We start from the raw sequence: 16,285 nt of genomic DNA, 5'->3' as shown, positions 1-16,285 counted from the left end.
CACAAACTTAGAACATTTTCATTACTCCAAAAAATAAAATGAAAATTAAAATAAAAAAGAATATCCAAAACATCCCATTGGAGATTGGCCAGTAGTTTTCCTTTTTTGTAACATCTTTGCCTGGTTTTGGTATTAGATTGATGTTAGCTTCATAAAATGAGTTAGGTAGTGTTCCATTTTCTTCAATGTTTTGAAAGAGTTTGAGTAAGATTGGTGTCAGTTCTTTCTGGAAAGTTTGGTAGAATTCCCCTGTGAAGCCATCTGGCCCTGGGCATTTATTTGTGGGAAGATTTTTGATGACTGATTGGATCTCTTTGCTTGTGATGGGTTGGTTGAGGTCTTCTATTTCTTCTCTGGTCAGTCTAGGTTGTTCATATGTTTCCAGGAAATTGTCCATTTCCTCTACATTATCCAGTTTGTTGCCATAGAGTTGTTCATAGTATCCTCTTATAATTTTTTTAATTTCTTCAGGATCTGCAGTTATGTCACCTTTTTCATTCATTATTTTGTTTATATGGGTCTTCTCTCTTTTTGATTTTGTCATTCTAGCTAGGGGCTTGTCAATCTTGTTGATCTTCTCAAAGAACCAACTTTTGGTGATATTTATCCTCTCTATTGGTTTTTTGTTCTCTATGTCATTTATTTCTGCTTTAATCCTTGTTATTTCTTTTCTTCTACTTGGTTTAGGATTGGTTTGCTGTTCATTTTCTAGCTTCTTCAGTTGATCCATTAGTTCTTTGATTTTGGCTCTTTCTTCCTTTTTAATATATGCGTTTAGTGCTATAAATTTCCCCCTTAGCACTGCTTTTGCTGCATCCCATAGGTTTTGGTATGTTGTGTTCTCATTTTCATTCGTCTCTATATATTTAGCAATTTCTCTTGCTATTTCTTCTTTAACCCACTGATTGTTTAGGAGTTTGCTGCTTAACCTCCAGGTATTTGTGAATTTTCTAAGTCTCTGATGGTTATTGACTTCTAATTGTATTCCATTGTGGTCAGAGAATGTGCTTTGAATAATTTCAATCTTTTTAAATTTATTAAGGCTTGTTTTATGTCCCAGCATATGATCTATTCTGGAGAAAGTTCCATGAACACTAGAAAAGTATGTGTATCCTGGTGATTTGGGATGTAATGTCCTGTATATGTCTGTTAAATCTAATTCATTTATCAGATTGTTTAGGTTTTCAATTTCCTTATTGGTCTTCTGTCTGGTTGATCTATCTATAGGAGAGAGTGATGTGTTGAAGTCTCCCACAATTATTGTGGAAACATCAATTGCTTCCTTTAGTTTTTCCAGTGTTTCTCTCATGTATTTTGTGGCACCTTGGTTGGGTGCATAGACATTTACGATTGTTATTTCTTCTTGCTGAATTGCCCCTTTTATTAGTACGTAGTGGCCTTCTTTGTCTCTCAAAACATCCCTGCATTTGAAGTCTATTTTATCTGAGATTAATATTGCTACACCTGCTTTCTTTTGGCTGTAGCTTGCATGGAATATTTTTTTCCATCCTTTCACTTTCAGTTTCTTTGTGTCCCTGTGTCTAAGATCAGTCTCTTGTATGCAACATATTGATGGTTCATTTTTATTGATCCATTCTGTGAATCTATATCTTTTAATTGGGGAGTTTAATCCATTTACATTCAAGGTTATAACCATGAAGGCATTTCTTGAATCAGCCATCTTATCCTTTGGTTTATGTTTGTCATATTTTTCCCCTCTGTCTATTGATATCCTTTATTGTACCCATACCGAATCTCTTTAGTACTGAACCTTTCTCCAAGTCTCTCTGTCCTTTCTTTGTTTCTCTGTCTGTAGGGCTCCCTTTAGTATCTCCAGTAGGGCAGGTCTCTTGTTAGCAAATTCTCTCAGCATTTGTTTGTCTGTGAAAAATTTAAGCTCTCCCTCAAATTTGAAGGAGAGCTTTGCTGGATAAAGTATTCTTGGCTGGAAATTTTTCTCACTCAGAATTTTAAATATATCGTGCCACTGCCTTCTCGCCTCCATGGTGGCTGCTGAGTAGTCACTACTTAGTCTTATGCTGTTTCCTTTGTATGTGGTGAATTGCTTTTCTCTTGCTGCTTTCAGAACTTGCTCCTTCTCTTCTGTGTTTGACAGTGGGATCAGTATATGTCTCGGAGTGGGTTTATTTGGATTTATTCTATTTGGGGTTCGCTGAGCATTTATGATTTGTGTATTTAAGTTGTTTAGAAGATTTGGGAAGTTTTCCCCAACAATTTCTTTGAATACTCTTCCTAGACCTTTACCCTTTTCTTCCCCTTCTGAGACACCAATGAGTCTTATATTTGGACGTTTCATATTATCTATCATATCCCTGAGGTCCATTTCGATTTTTTCAATTTTTTTCCCCATTCTTTCTTTTATGCTTTCATTTTCCATTCTGTCATCTTCCAGGTCACTGATTCGTTGTTCAACTTCCTCTAGTCTTGTACTATGAGTGTCCAGAATCTTTTTAATTTGGTCAACAGTTTCTTTAATTTCCATAAGATAATCCATTTTTTTATTTAGTCTTGCAATGTCTTCTTTATGCTCTTCTAGGGTCTTCTTGATTTCCTTTATCTCCCGTACTAGGGTCTCATTGTTCATCTTTAGTTCTTTGAGTAGCTGCTCTAGGTGCTGTGTCTCTTCTGATCTTTTGACTTGGGTGCTTAGGCTTGGGTTATCCATATCGTCTGGTTTTTTCGTATGCTTTATAATTTTCTGTTGTTTTCGGCCTCGTGGCATTTGCTGAACTTGATAGGGTTCTTTTAGGATGTGTAGACCAATTGAAGTCCTTATCTCTGATTTATCAGATCTACAGCTTCGTGGAGTACACTTTCTCTAACTAATCAGCAGGTGGCGTCCACGAGCCACCTGTTCTCCACAAGCCAGTTCTCCCCTGCTTAGCCTTTTTGGTGAGTGGGGGAGTGAGTCTTGTGGGGTCCAATTGGTGTACCAAGCTTGCGTGTGTAGTTGGTGTTGCCTGCCCTTTATATGGGGCGTGTTTCTGGGCAGTCAGGGAGAGGGGGGTGGCTCTAACAATCAAATCTCCCTGGTGATCCTAGAGTTTTAAAGCTGCTGCAATAGTCTAATCCTTCAGTTCAGTCCTGCCACAGTTTGTCTCTGCCACTGACCCACAAGTCCTTGGTATTGGCGTATGGCTCCTGAGACTTGCAAGTGGGCCCCTCTTCCAGGCCGTGCACCCTGGGTCCTCTGTTGAGGGATGGCTGTGCTATGTCACAGGTGAGTGCCGTCCCCCCAGGGCAGTTCTGGGCTGCTGGGCTGTGTAGGGAGGCTCCCAGTCTGCTGAAATGATGGCTGAATGGGGCTTTGTTAATTCACACTGCTCTACCTTCCCAACTCTGGGACAATCAGCTGAGGTTGCAGGGAAGGCTAATGTCCACGCCAGTTTTGTGGTGTGTGCCTGTTATTTGAAGCACTTCCGTCACACTGGGTTGTCTGGGGCAGTTCTGGGCTATGGGGCTGGCGATGGGCAGGAGTGTTTCCTGTCCACCAGGATGATGGCTGTGAGTGGACAACCCCCTTTTCTTGGGAAGTTGTGGTGTTTAGTGAATTTTCTCAGCCACTGGATTATTGCATTTTGTCTCAGAGCTCTCCTAGTTCTGCTCTTGACTTGACCTGCCCAAATTGCAGGTCTTTGAAGCTTTCTGTATTGGGCTTCTTAGAGTAATTGTTTTAGAAAAAGAAAAAAGGATTAAAAAAAAAAAAAAAGGGCCCTCCTCAGTGATCTAATGGGTTATTGAAATGCTAAGAGACAAAGCAACCAGGGCCATTAAGGAAAGGTCCACAGGGCAGAGAGATCAGCTTGTCTTCAGGATTTGCATATGCGCTTCAGGGCCTGAGCTCAGGCCTGGGCTCTGCCCTTCCCCTTTCTATGTTCACCAGAACTCCAAAAATCCTCCGCTTTTATTTTGGAGTTTTTCGTGTTGTTTTTTTTCTATGCCTGTCTCCTCTCTGCTGGGCTGGCTGCTCTCAGATTCTCTGGTGTCTGGTCTCCGTCTATCTATGGTTGGAGTTTGGATCAGCAGAATGAGTTTCCGATAAGGGCTGCCACTGCAGTTCTCCCTTCTCCTTCCCGGAGCTGACAGCCCCTCCTCCCACGGGACTGAGCCTGGCAGGGAGTGGCGCAGGTCCCCTGGCCACAAAAACTTACAGATTTCGCTGATCTCAGCAGTTCCACGTTTTCATGAGTGTTGTATGAAGTATGCCCAAAGTCAGATTGCTCTGTGGTGTCCAGTCCACGCAGTTCCTGGCTTTCTACCTACTTTCCTGGAGGAGTAACTAAAACATACAGCTCATCAGTCTGCCATCTTGCCCCGCCCCCCTCGCCGGGCCGCTTTCAGCCTGATGCAAAGATGGCCGAACGGGGCGTCTCCACACCCCCTCCTCGCACAGTTCTTCCTTCCCAGCTCTGGGACAACTGGCGGGGTCTGGGCTGTGGGCATGGCCCCGGGCAGGAGTTTATCCAGCCCTTCAGGGAGCCAGCTGCTAGCCACGGGTTTTCTTTCTGCTTCTGGCTCTCCCCTCCATTCCCCCGGCCCCAAGGATACCTATAGCAGGCTATCTTCCAGGCAAGACACCGAGAGGCCGGCCCAGCCCCCTCTTGCTGTGTTTTGCTGCATGGTTCCCACTATCGCAGCTGCAGCTGCTCCTGGGTTTTTCACTTTTTTTTTTTAAAGAGTCCGTCGGTCTCTAAACACCAAACCCTGGCTTCCCCAGACCGCTGCGTGGCTACGTGTCTTCCAGCCAGCTTACTCACTCATTTCAGAATGCAGACTCCCGGTTTCACCAAGAATACGGCCCCTGTGGAACTAGGAGACCTTGTCCAGCTGGCGCATCACGGTAACCGGTATTCTGGGTCACTTGCTGGTTTTTATCTAGTGTGTTTCAAGGAGGTGTTTTTTCTGCCCTGTCTCACCTAGCTGCCATCTTAGTTTTGTCTCAACCAAATACTTTTACATAAGTAATTAAACAATGAGGTGTTTTCGAAGCAGAGTTCAAGAAAAAGTCTTTCATTACAGCAAGAATATGAATGACTCATCAGTTTTCATTACAAATTCTCTTGTGCAAATTCTACAAATCCGTTACATACATATTGGATACTATGGCATAACAGAAATCCATGGTGTGGCTATGGGTGTATGCAGTTTAAGTGACAGTTTCTTGACCGCCTCAATGTATAAGAGTTAAGGGAATCTATAGTTATACAGGACTTCAGAAGTCCTCTAAAATGAGCAGAAGGTCAGTAGGTAAGAAGAAGAAAATGAAAAAGAAGAGTAAAGGATGGTATTGTCAGAGCATACAAGCCTTAAATAAGCCAAATATTTACATGAAGAGGGAGGAAAAACAGTTTAGAAGCAATGGCAAGTGAGGAAGAGGTTAATCCCATCTCTTAATTCAGAGCTATGTTGGATCAATAAAGAAGGAACAGCAAGCATTTGAGAGGGCTATAGAAAAAACAATATTCTCTGGGAAGGGTCAAGTTTCAAAACAGATCTAAAGCATGTATGGAAATGAACGGCTGGTCTCAGGGAGCCCCCAAAGAAATAGCTCCAGTAACCTGGGGCCAGAATGACTATGCTTCCAAATGAATCCTCATGAAGAGCTTCTGAGTGGGGGGAGGACTATGAGCCTCTCTGGAAGGAATCAGTGGAGTCCAAGACTGATTAGGCTCCAAGGGAACCCTATAACAGTGGGCAGGCTAAAAACAGACCTAGTTAGTGTCAAAACCTTCATCACATAATTACAAAAAAAATGGTAGATCCTGGCAGACTTGGGCGAAAGGGTGCTGCCTTCTCTTAAGTTGGCCAGAGCCTAAGTCTGTCTAAAAACTTATATTCATTGGGGTTATTAATCCTCAAGGCCATTTTAGATAAGAGTTTAATATATGGTAGAGGCCAAAGTTAAGAAATTAAGTAGAATGGGCTACAGATTTAACTCACAGCTAATTATATAACCTTTTACAGTCATTTTAACTGCTCTGTACTACACCTTCTTATTAAAAAACTGCCCATGATAATGTCTGACCCCCTTCTATTATCATGGGCAAATAAAGACCATATTTGTAAGAGCTCTTTGGAAGAGAGGAGTTTTAAAAAACATATTCTATTACACAACTACCAAATTGGAAATCTTACTAAGAAAATTATAAATGACAACTTAATGCAGACAGCAATAGTACAAAACTAAGACACTATAGGATTTATTATTTTTAAGCCTTAATAAATATCTAAATATAAGTTTAAACTTCTTTGGAATGAAAGACACCTCCCACCTCTATACCTAGTCTTGAGAGAACTTTCAAATCAATAATATGCAACCTCACTTCAGTGGCCTAAGAAATACAATTTCAAACAATAAGATGTCATTTTCTCTTTATGTGGTTGGCCAACATTTTAAAGATTGAGAAAACAGTCAATCCTCATTATTTGTAGACTCATATTTGCAATTTGCTACTCACTAAAATTTATTTGTAACCCCAAAACCTGTACTTAACAGTACTTTCACAGTCATTTGAGGGCACATGCAGAACAGTGAAAAATTTGAGTTGCCCGATGAGCATGTACCCAGCTGACGCTGAACAAGGTGATGCTCTACCTTTTTACTTCAGCTCTAATACTGTACAACAAGTATCCTTTTTGTGGTATATTTAGTGCCACATTTTTTTTTTGCATTTTTGTGCCTTTTGTCAGTAATTTTGCTTTTTAAATTGGCTCCCAAATGTAGTGGAGGGCTATCTAGTGTTTGTAAACACTAGAAGGCTGTGATGTGCCTCATGGGGAAAATACATGTGTTAAATAAGCTTTGTTCGGGCAGGAGTAATAGTGCTATTGGCAGTGAGTTCAATGTTAATGAATCAACAATATATATTAAATAAAGTGTCTTTAAACAGAAACACACATAAAACAAAGTTATACACTGATCAGATAATGACAATATTGCAGAAACCTAACCCTGCATTTCTCCTAAGAGCAATGGTTCAGTATTCACTGATTTAGTGTTTATGGTGACTTTATAGAATGTAACCACTATGAATAATAAGGATCTATTCTACTTAGTCCTGATAAGAGTGTAGAGAAATGAGCACTCTTAAACACAGATAGCTACATTGGTACAATCTTTTAGAAGAGCAAGTTAAAAATATGTATCTAAACATAAATGCATGTATCTTTTAAGAATATAATTCCACTTACAGAAATTACTGAACTATTCTTACATGTACCCATACATATATAAACATATACAAAGACATTTACTGCAGCACTGATTGTTCAAAAAATGGGAAACAATCTAAATATAAATTTACTGGTATAGAAATGGCTGGGTAAACTGGCATATCCATACAATGGAATAAAAGTTAGTCATTAGAACGTTGCGTCTTTATAAGGTGATGTGGATAGACATCCACAAAGAATTAGGTGGAAAAAAATCAAGTTGTAGGCTAGGCCAGTGAGGATAAGATCATCTACTTTTGCTTAAAGAAAAACCAAAACCCTTTAAAAATTGAAATAAATAATTGCCATTGTATTGCATAAGAAATACATATACCAAATATTCATATTCTAATTCATTTTAATCTGAAATTGTACTCAACAGAAAGCCATATTAATTTCTTGAGCAAAAGGCTATAGACACACTTCAATATAAATAAAAATTAGAAAAATATTTGTGCTTTTGTATTGTGTCTTTGGGAAGTAAAAATTAATGGGAAAAGGAAAAGATTCTTACATTTTTTTCTTTACCAGATAAGTAATACTTGGAAAAATGAGGGCTAACCCTTTCATAAATGCCTTTTAATTTAAACCAATTATGATGGGTACCTAGGTATGAATATGAAAAATGACTTTGTACTGATTAGTTGTTAATAAAAGTTAGTAAGAGATGAATTAAGAGCTCAAATGATAGTCTTAATGAGGTATTTGTTAGGAGTACACGGATTGTATAAAACTACATATTTCACATCAAAGCTGGATCTACTTACTTCAATAACATTTCTGGTCTCTGAAATTCTTGTCATCGGAACCCCACAAACATTTACAATGTGATGCAAAATGATGTCCAAAACAACATTTTTAATGTGCTACAAGTAACTGAAATATCTTCTAAATTACTTTTGTTTTCTTAAATCTCAAGAAAGAGCTAAGTAAAGTAAGTTTAAAGTAATGGGTGGCTCATCCTTCTTGTCTAGAACTGTAATACCAGAAAGAGCTATCAATAAGCAGCATCAAACCAGGATTCATACAGAAATTTGTATATAATTTCCAAGTGTGTATATATCTTTATCTAAATATGCATGAATACCTACATAAATCTTACACATTATTACATATCTCTTTAATTTCAACCTCTGCTAGGCAAGCACATTAAGCAATGGAGCTGGCATGGGCTTACAATATTTGCTGATGCTACCTCACAATAAACAATTTAGTAGGATCCCACCTAGAGATAGTAAAGCCCTGCTTTACATGATCAATGGTGAAAGGGATATGACTACCATTCTATACAGTGCAGAGTAAACATTCTTTCAGGTATGCTGACTGATACTACAAACTGGCACAGTGGCCCCAAAGCCTGACAAATTAGTTATACGTAAAATACTCACATCAGCATAGTGGCCTATCATATCACATCGGTCACATCGTTTTCTCCAAGAAGGTATCTGAAGACATCTGTGAGTAGAAGACATAGGCAAAGAACAGTCTAAGCAAAAGCGGGATGGACAGGCATACTGGAGGTGTCCTCTCTCGGAGCAGAGGCAGCAGGGGCGGACTTTCTATGTGCAGACAAACAGAAAATCTCTTTAGCAAAACACTTCAGTCTCAAATAATAAACAGTTCATTTTTTCTTTTTTGATATAATCCCATAAAATTAATTCTAATTTGAGACCCATGAAGATTTAATCTTGAGCATAACCGTAAAATCAAACAAAATGTTTGAAATTAGAGCTTTAACACAGGCCACCTGCATACTGTGGCTGCCCAAAAGGCTGAGCCTGCATGGACTATCAGCTGGCATCTATTGCTTATACCCTGTCTTACAGGAACACAGACAAAGTGTAAGGCATCTAAGAGGGACAGTAAGATGAGGAGGATCTGGAAGCTAAGTCATAGGAGAAACAGATACAGAAAGAGGCTGTTCTGCCTGGTGAAGCAAAAACAAAGAGGAAACATGAAATCTGCCTCAAATACTTGAAAGACAGTCATTTGGAAGAGGGAGTAGGTAATGGAAGAAATGTTTATAGAGGGTTTATTATGTGTCAGGCAACATATAAGAGCTTTAGTTCTGTGTTGTTCCAAAGGTTGAAGTATCTACTTAACATAATTTACATCAATAAACATTTATAAATGCCTAAAATTAAAATTTTCCTCCACTGAAACAAGCTGTTTCAAAAAGTAGAAGGTTTAGAAGTGAAAGGGGTCTCAGGAATCATCTGATTGAATCTTTTCATTTTATAGACAAGGAAACAGAAACACAGAGAGTTAAATGACTTGCCCAAGGTCATACAACCAAGATTGGGAAGATGAAACTGATCTCAGGATCTTCTGATTCTAAGTTTATTTGTTTGTTCCACTACACAAGGCTGTGGACTATATGAAATTTTACATGTGTATTACAAAAGACATGAATTCTAAGGCTATAGGATTTCAACACTAAGAATACATGATATTAACAATGTGGAAAAAAACATTAAATACTTCACTTACTTGTGGAAAGGGGCAGTTTTTTGACAAATGGCCACATTTATCACAATTTCTACAGGTAATGTTTTTGTTGGCTGAATAGTATCGGTGGGTCCATCTTCCAAATGATTTATTACTACCTATCTGGGCCTAAGGGAAAAAAAAAATAAAGAGTTTACAAAAAATTAGTTTCATTCTGTTTAATAAAAAGTCTATCTTTTTTTATATTAAATTCAGTTTTATTCAGCTATATTCACATATCATACAATTATCTGTAGTGTACAATCAACTGTTCACAGTACCATCACATAGTTATGCATTCATCACCCCAATCTATTTTTTGAACATTTTCCTTATACCAGAAAAAGTAAAAATAAGAATAAAAAATAAAAGTAAAAAAGAACACCCAAATCATCCCCCCCACCCTATTTTTCATTTGGTTTTTGTCCCTATTTTTCTATTCATCCATCCATACAGTGGATAAAGGGAGTATGATCCACAAGGCTTTCACAATCACACTGTCATCCCTTGTAAACTACATTGCTATACAATCGTCTTCAAGAGTCAAGGCTACTGGGTTGCAGTTTGATATTTCAGGTATTTACTTCAAGCTATTCCAATATATTAAAACCTGAAAAGGGTTATCTATATAGTGTATAAGAGTGCCCACCAGAGTGACCTTGTGACTCCATTTGAAATCTCTCAGCCACTGAAACATTATTTTGTTTCATTTTGCATCCCCCTTTTGGTCAAGAAGATGTTCTCAATCTCGCGATGTCAGGTCCAGATTCATCCTCAGGAGTCATATCCTGCGATGCCAGAGAGATTTACACCCCTGGGAGTCAGGTCCCATGTAGGGGGGAGGGCAGTGAGTTCACCTGCAGAGTTGGCTTAGCTACAGAGAGAAGGCTACATCTGGCAACAAAGAGGTACTCGGGGAGATTCTTAGGCACAATTATAAGCAGGTTTAGCCTCTCCTTTGCAGTAACAAGCCTCATAAGGGCAAGCCCCAAGACAGAGGGCTCATCATACCAAACCGCCAGTCCTCATTGTTTGTGAGAACATCAGCAATGATCCAGGTGAGGAAGTCCAACACTTCTGCATTTTTTCCCAGCTCCTTGGGGGGGGCCTGCATATATGTATTTATTCTCTGCCCAAATTACTTTGGGATGTATCGCTATTTCACACTAACCTATACAAACCTACCAGGTCTATTCCTATTCAAAGTTCCACGCAGTTATGGTATTTGAACAAACTGTACAAGTTAAATTGTTTAGGAAATACAGATCCTGCACCAAATAAACATTTCTTCCCTTGGTCTCACATGGAAGCTGAAGTTTTAAAACATAGTATCGTCCTTTACCCTTTGGCTCAGTTGCCCTAGTCCTAACCAGATGTGCTTCATTCATATCTCTAACTGAAGTCAGGACTCTTTTTCAGCTTTATCCTTCTTTTTAAAGACTACTATTAGTGATAAGAGTAAAAAAACATCAAACTTCAAGTCAGTCCTCTTACCCTGATAAGGCAAGAGAATTAACAGTCATAGTCTACTGAATTTAGAATGTAGCAACAGGCAACTTTGCATTCTCTTAAAAGGAGGAAGATTTAAAAGGAGTTGTCATGAAAATAATGCTATTTTTTGTCTGCCCTTCCTCCTCATTTTTTTATACTTCTTTGGTTCTCTTTCTTTTATATCTTTCTCTACCTATGGCTCAGGTCTAGTACGGATATTGATACGCATCCTTTAGACATTCTGGCACCATTCAGGGCCAAAAACATTGCTAAATTCTCTCTCTGAATATATAACATTTTTTTCTGAATCAGAGGCCTGCTTAAATTTTTAGTTAGGAGATGGTGTTTTCATGATTTTGTCTTTTATAAAACTATAAAACCATACAGCTACTGAATACATCCCTTCTTCTAAACAGCCCAGGATTATTGGCTACAAAACTGGATAATTTTTCAAAGGGAACAAGGTAACCTTCTTTCCCTGGAGTTCTCTTAAGATCCATTCTGCCTAGAGAGACCCAATTTTAGTTGTCTCATATTCTAGCCCAAATATCTTGTAAGAAAATATTAGTACAGCATAGCATATCTGTGGAATATCTAAAGAAAGATACGTAAATCCCAACCAGGCTTTTACCTTCTATGGTAGAATTTTATCTTTGAAAAAGCTTTCATCTTTTATTTGTTATTCTGTTGAATAGGCCAAGTAGTCCCCAAGTAGACACATTCTAGTTATCTCAAAACTTTTCTTCTGCCAAGTTGTAAAATTATTCTTTTTCTAGCATCTGCCATGATTATAGCTAATAATTGACAAAGACAAACACCTGCCACATCCTAAATATAGACTAACCATTTCCTTCAGTTATTTCTGGTGTTGGTCTTTAGTGGTACCAAGCCATATTGGCTGTAGAGGATGCACCATGGCAGAGAAGAAACAGAAAGGAAAGGACGCTAAAACAATATGGCTGTTAACTGATTGACAACAATCAAGGATGAATCAAGTTTCTGGGAAGTTAAATCACCCATATACTAAAATCAAACATTTTGGTACAAGCCATTTGGACCATTGTTATTTAAAAAAAAGTTTATCTTCCAAAGGTTACAGCAAAACAAAAGGAAACCTACAACAAATCAAAACATGAATTCATTTCTAATATTCTAGTAGTCACAAAGACTTTGTACTGCTACCAAAATTGCCAAGTAACTTTAATAAAATTGAATTTGAACCAAAAAAAGAAAATAAAAGGAAATTATTAACATATTATTCAGAATTTTTTAAAATTTGACTTTACCTCAATATCTTTGTCACTGATGAACCAGTTTACACCATCTTCTCCTACAAAACAAATGGAGAGCTATTTAATTTACTGGAATTTACAAGAAATATAACTGGATTTACATTTAAGAATTAAATATTAAAAAAAAAAACTGGCTAAAAATTAAAAAAAATAATTGTGCCTAAGCTACAATACTTGGCATTATAAATCCATGTTACTCAATTTTGGCACCTTTACAGCACTTAGTTTGACAGTAAATTATTCAACAAAGGGCAGTGAAAAATGTGAATATCTTAAGTTCTTACTATCAGCTGTGTAACTGAACAAATCACTTTACATCTCTGAGCCTCAGTTCCCTTACCTGTGAAACGGGATGATAGTATTTGCCCTAACTACCTCAAAAATACTGTAAGAATAAGATGAGATACGTGAAAATGCTTGGAAAATCATCAAACTCTATACAACCTTGTATTTGGGACTGTGATTCTTTTCAGACTTCAGAATTGTGACCAAAGCAGTAACTGATAACTCTTTCTTTGCATTAAATCAACTCAATTAAAAAAACATCTTGTGAAATGTTACAATGAGCAGGGTGCTATAGAATGAATAAAGATGAATAAGATCTTATAGCCTAGTAGGAAGAACAACACAAGAAGACAAACCTAAGACGTAAGGAGTAAGAGTGACCAAACAAAATGCTATGGTAAATTTAGAGAAATAATAGATGCCTGAATTTAAGAGAAAGGGGGAAGTCACAGGAGGCTAGGCCATAAAGATATGGATAGGCTATTTAAAAAATATATATATATTATATATATATATACACACACACAACAACCACCTAGATTGAGGTTTAATTTACATATAATAAAAGATACCCATTTTGAAAATACAGTATGTAGCATTTTGACAAATGTACACACCTGTGTAACTATTATAAAAATCAAGATATAGATCCATCACCCAGATGCATCACACAACTGCAGTTAATACTCTACCCCAGGCAACCAATGATTTGCTTTCTGTCACAATACATTAGTTTTGCCTGTTCTAGAGCCTCATATAAATGAAATCATATATTATGCACCACCTTGTATCTGGCTTCTTTCACTCTGCGTATTTCTCTGAGATTTATCCAAGTTGTTGTGTAGTAGTTTATTAGTTTCTTACTGCTGAGCAGTATTATATTATATGGATATATACAATTGTTTAGTTGCTCATCTGCTGATGAACATTTGGGTTATTTCCAGTTTTGGGCAGGTATAAATAAAACAGCAATAAATATTCTTGTAAAATTATCCAGTTGTTCCAACTTCATCTGTTGAAAAGATTATTCTTTCTTTATTGAATTACTTTAGCAACTTTGTTGACAATCAATCTATTTCTGGGAGTTCTACTATGTTCCACTGAGATAAATGACTATCCTTATACCATATTACAATCTTGATTATTAATGCTTTATAAAAAATCTTGAAAGCATATGGTACATGCTGTTTTTATTCAATTATTTTTTGTTCTTCATCAACATTGCATTGGCTATTCTAGGCTCTTTTGATTTCAGTATAAATTTTTAAATAAAAACATTAATCTCTACAAAAAAGCCTGCTGGGATTTATATGGTATTGTGTTGAATCTATAGGCCAGTTTGGAAAGATATTTTAATTAATACTGAATCTTCAAATACACAAATGTGATATATCTCTGCATTTATTTCAGTCTTCTTTAATTTTCTTGGCATTGTTTTCTAGTTTTAAATTTTCATTATTCAATTTCTGGTTGTTGGTTTATAGAAACACAGTTGTTTTTGTTTACTGACCTTGCAGCCTGCAACTATGCTAAATTCACTTATTAGTATTTGAGGCTTTTCTGTAGATTCCTTCAGACTTTCTACATACATGATCATATCATCTGTGATAAAGACAGTTTAATTTCTTCCTTTCTAATCTGTCTTTTATTTCTTTTTCTTACCTCATTGCCTTTACAGGGTTTCCAGTATTATACTGAATATGAGTGACAACAGCAGATAATACTTGCCTTGTTCCTAATCTTAGGGAAAAAATATATTCAGTCTTTCACAATTGAGTATATTGAGAATAATGTTCACTGTAGATTTTTCATAGCTGTTTGAAGAAGTTCCTCTCTATTCCTAGTTTGTTAAGAATCTTTAGAATAAATGGGTATTGAATTTTATCAAATGCCTTTTCTACATTTGAGACAGCAATGGTTTTTCTCTCATTATTCTGTCAATATGGTAAATTAATTAATTTTCAAATGTTAAGCCAACCTTGCATTCTGGGATTAACTCCACTTAGAACCTATCTTTTTTTTTTTTTTATTATTCTGCTGTTTTTTAATGTTCAGATAATCGAAGTTTTTCAAATTTTTTGCTTTAAAGTACTTACATACATGTTTTACTTTTTAGAAATAAAACTTCTAAATTTTCTAGAAGTTTATTTTTTTTTAAATTCAGTTTTATTGAGATATAGTCACATACCATACAATCATCCATGGTGTATAATCAACTGTTCACAGTACCATCTTATAGTTGTGCATTCATCATCCCAATCTATTTTTTTAATTCATTTTTATTGAGATATATTCACATACCATGCAGTCATACAAAGTGTACATTCAATTGTTCACAGTACCATTAGATAGTTTTGTGTTTCATCACCAAGATTAATTTTTGAACATTTTCATTACCACACACACAAAAATAATAATAATAAAAATTAAAGTGAAAAAGAGCAATTAAAGTAAAAAAGAACCACCCCCCCATTTTTCTACTCATTCATCCATACACTGGACAAAGGGGAATGTGGTCCATATGGCTTTCCCAATCACACTGTCACCCCTTATAAGCTACATTTTTATATAATCGTCTTCAAGATTCATGGGTTCTGGGTTGTAGTTTGAGAGTTTCAGGTATTTATTGCTAGCTATTCCAATTCATTAGAACCTAAAAAGGGTTGCCTATATTGTGCGTAAGAGTGCCCACCAGAGTGATCTCTCCGGCTCCTTTTGGAATCTCTCTGCCACTGAAGCTTATTTCATTTCCTTTCACATCCCCCTTTTGGTCAAAAAGATGTTCTCCATCCCATGATGCTGGGTCTAGATTCCTCCCTGGGAGTCATACTCCACATTGCCAGGGAGATTCACTACCCTGGGTATCAGATCCCACAAAGGGGGGAGGGCAGTGATTCTACCTGGCAAGTTGGCTTAGCTAGAGAGAGAGGGCCACATTTGAGCAACAAAGAGGCATTCGGGGAGGAGGCTCTTAGGCACAATTGTAGGGAGGCCCAGCCTCTCCTTTGCAGCAACAGTCTTCCCAAGGGCAAGTCCTGTGGTAGAGGGCTCAGCCCATCAAACCACAAGTCCCCTATGTCTGTGAGCACATCAGCAACCATCGAGGTGGGGAAGCCCAACACCCCTGCATTCTCCACCAGCTCCTCGAGGGGACTCTGCATATTTTTTTCATTTTTTTTTTTTTAAATTAACTCTGTTTTGTTAAAAAAAATACAATAAAAAACATTTCAAATAAACCATAACATAAAAAAGGGAGTAAGAAAAAGACAACTAACCTAAAATAACTACTTTACTTCCAACATGTTCCTACTGTACCCCCGAATCTATTTTTGAACATTTTTCTTACACCAGAATCAGAATAAGAATAAAAAATAAAAATGGAAATAGAACACCCAAATCACCCCCCCATCCCAACCTATTTTTCATTTAGGTTTTGTCTTCATTTTTCTACTTATCCATCCATACACTGGATAAAGGGAGTGTGATCCACAGGGTTT

At 37.2% G+C, this 16,285-nt stretch overlaps 1 protein-coding gene across 6 annotated transcripts in view; it reads right to left on the bottom strand.

The window, feature by feature from the left end:
- Positions 1-16,285, bottom strand: part of ZCCHC7 (zinc finger CCHC-type containing 7) — a 284,890-nt gene that overhangs the window by 62,074 nt on the left and 206,531 nt on the right. For all 6 annotated transcript variants that reach the window (XM_037798105.1, XM_037798103.1, XM_037798102.1 and 3 more), the window contains exons 3-5: positions 12,498-12,541; positions 9,724-9,849; positions 8,622-8,792 (exon numbers count right to left, since the gene is read on the bottom strand). In XM_037798105.1, coding sequence (XP_037654033.1) covers positions 8,622-8,792; positions 9,724-9,849; positions 12,498-12,541 — 341 coding nt within the window. The remainder of the gene's footprint in view (positions 1-8,621; positions 8,793-9,723; positions 9,850-12,497; positions 12,542-16,285) is intronic.

The sequence above is a fragment of the Choloepus didactylus genome, chromosome 10, assembly GCF_015220235.1.
Source record: "Choloepus didactylus isolate mChoDid1 chromosome 10, mChoDid1.pri, whole genome shotgun sequence".
Classification (NCBI taxonomy): Eukaryota; Metazoa; Chordata; class Mammalia; order Pilosa; family Megalonychidae; genus Choloepus; species Choloepus didactylus.
The sequence above is the reverse complement of the archived record's forward strand: the minus strand, read 5'-3'. Positions and strand labels throughout refer to the sequence as shown.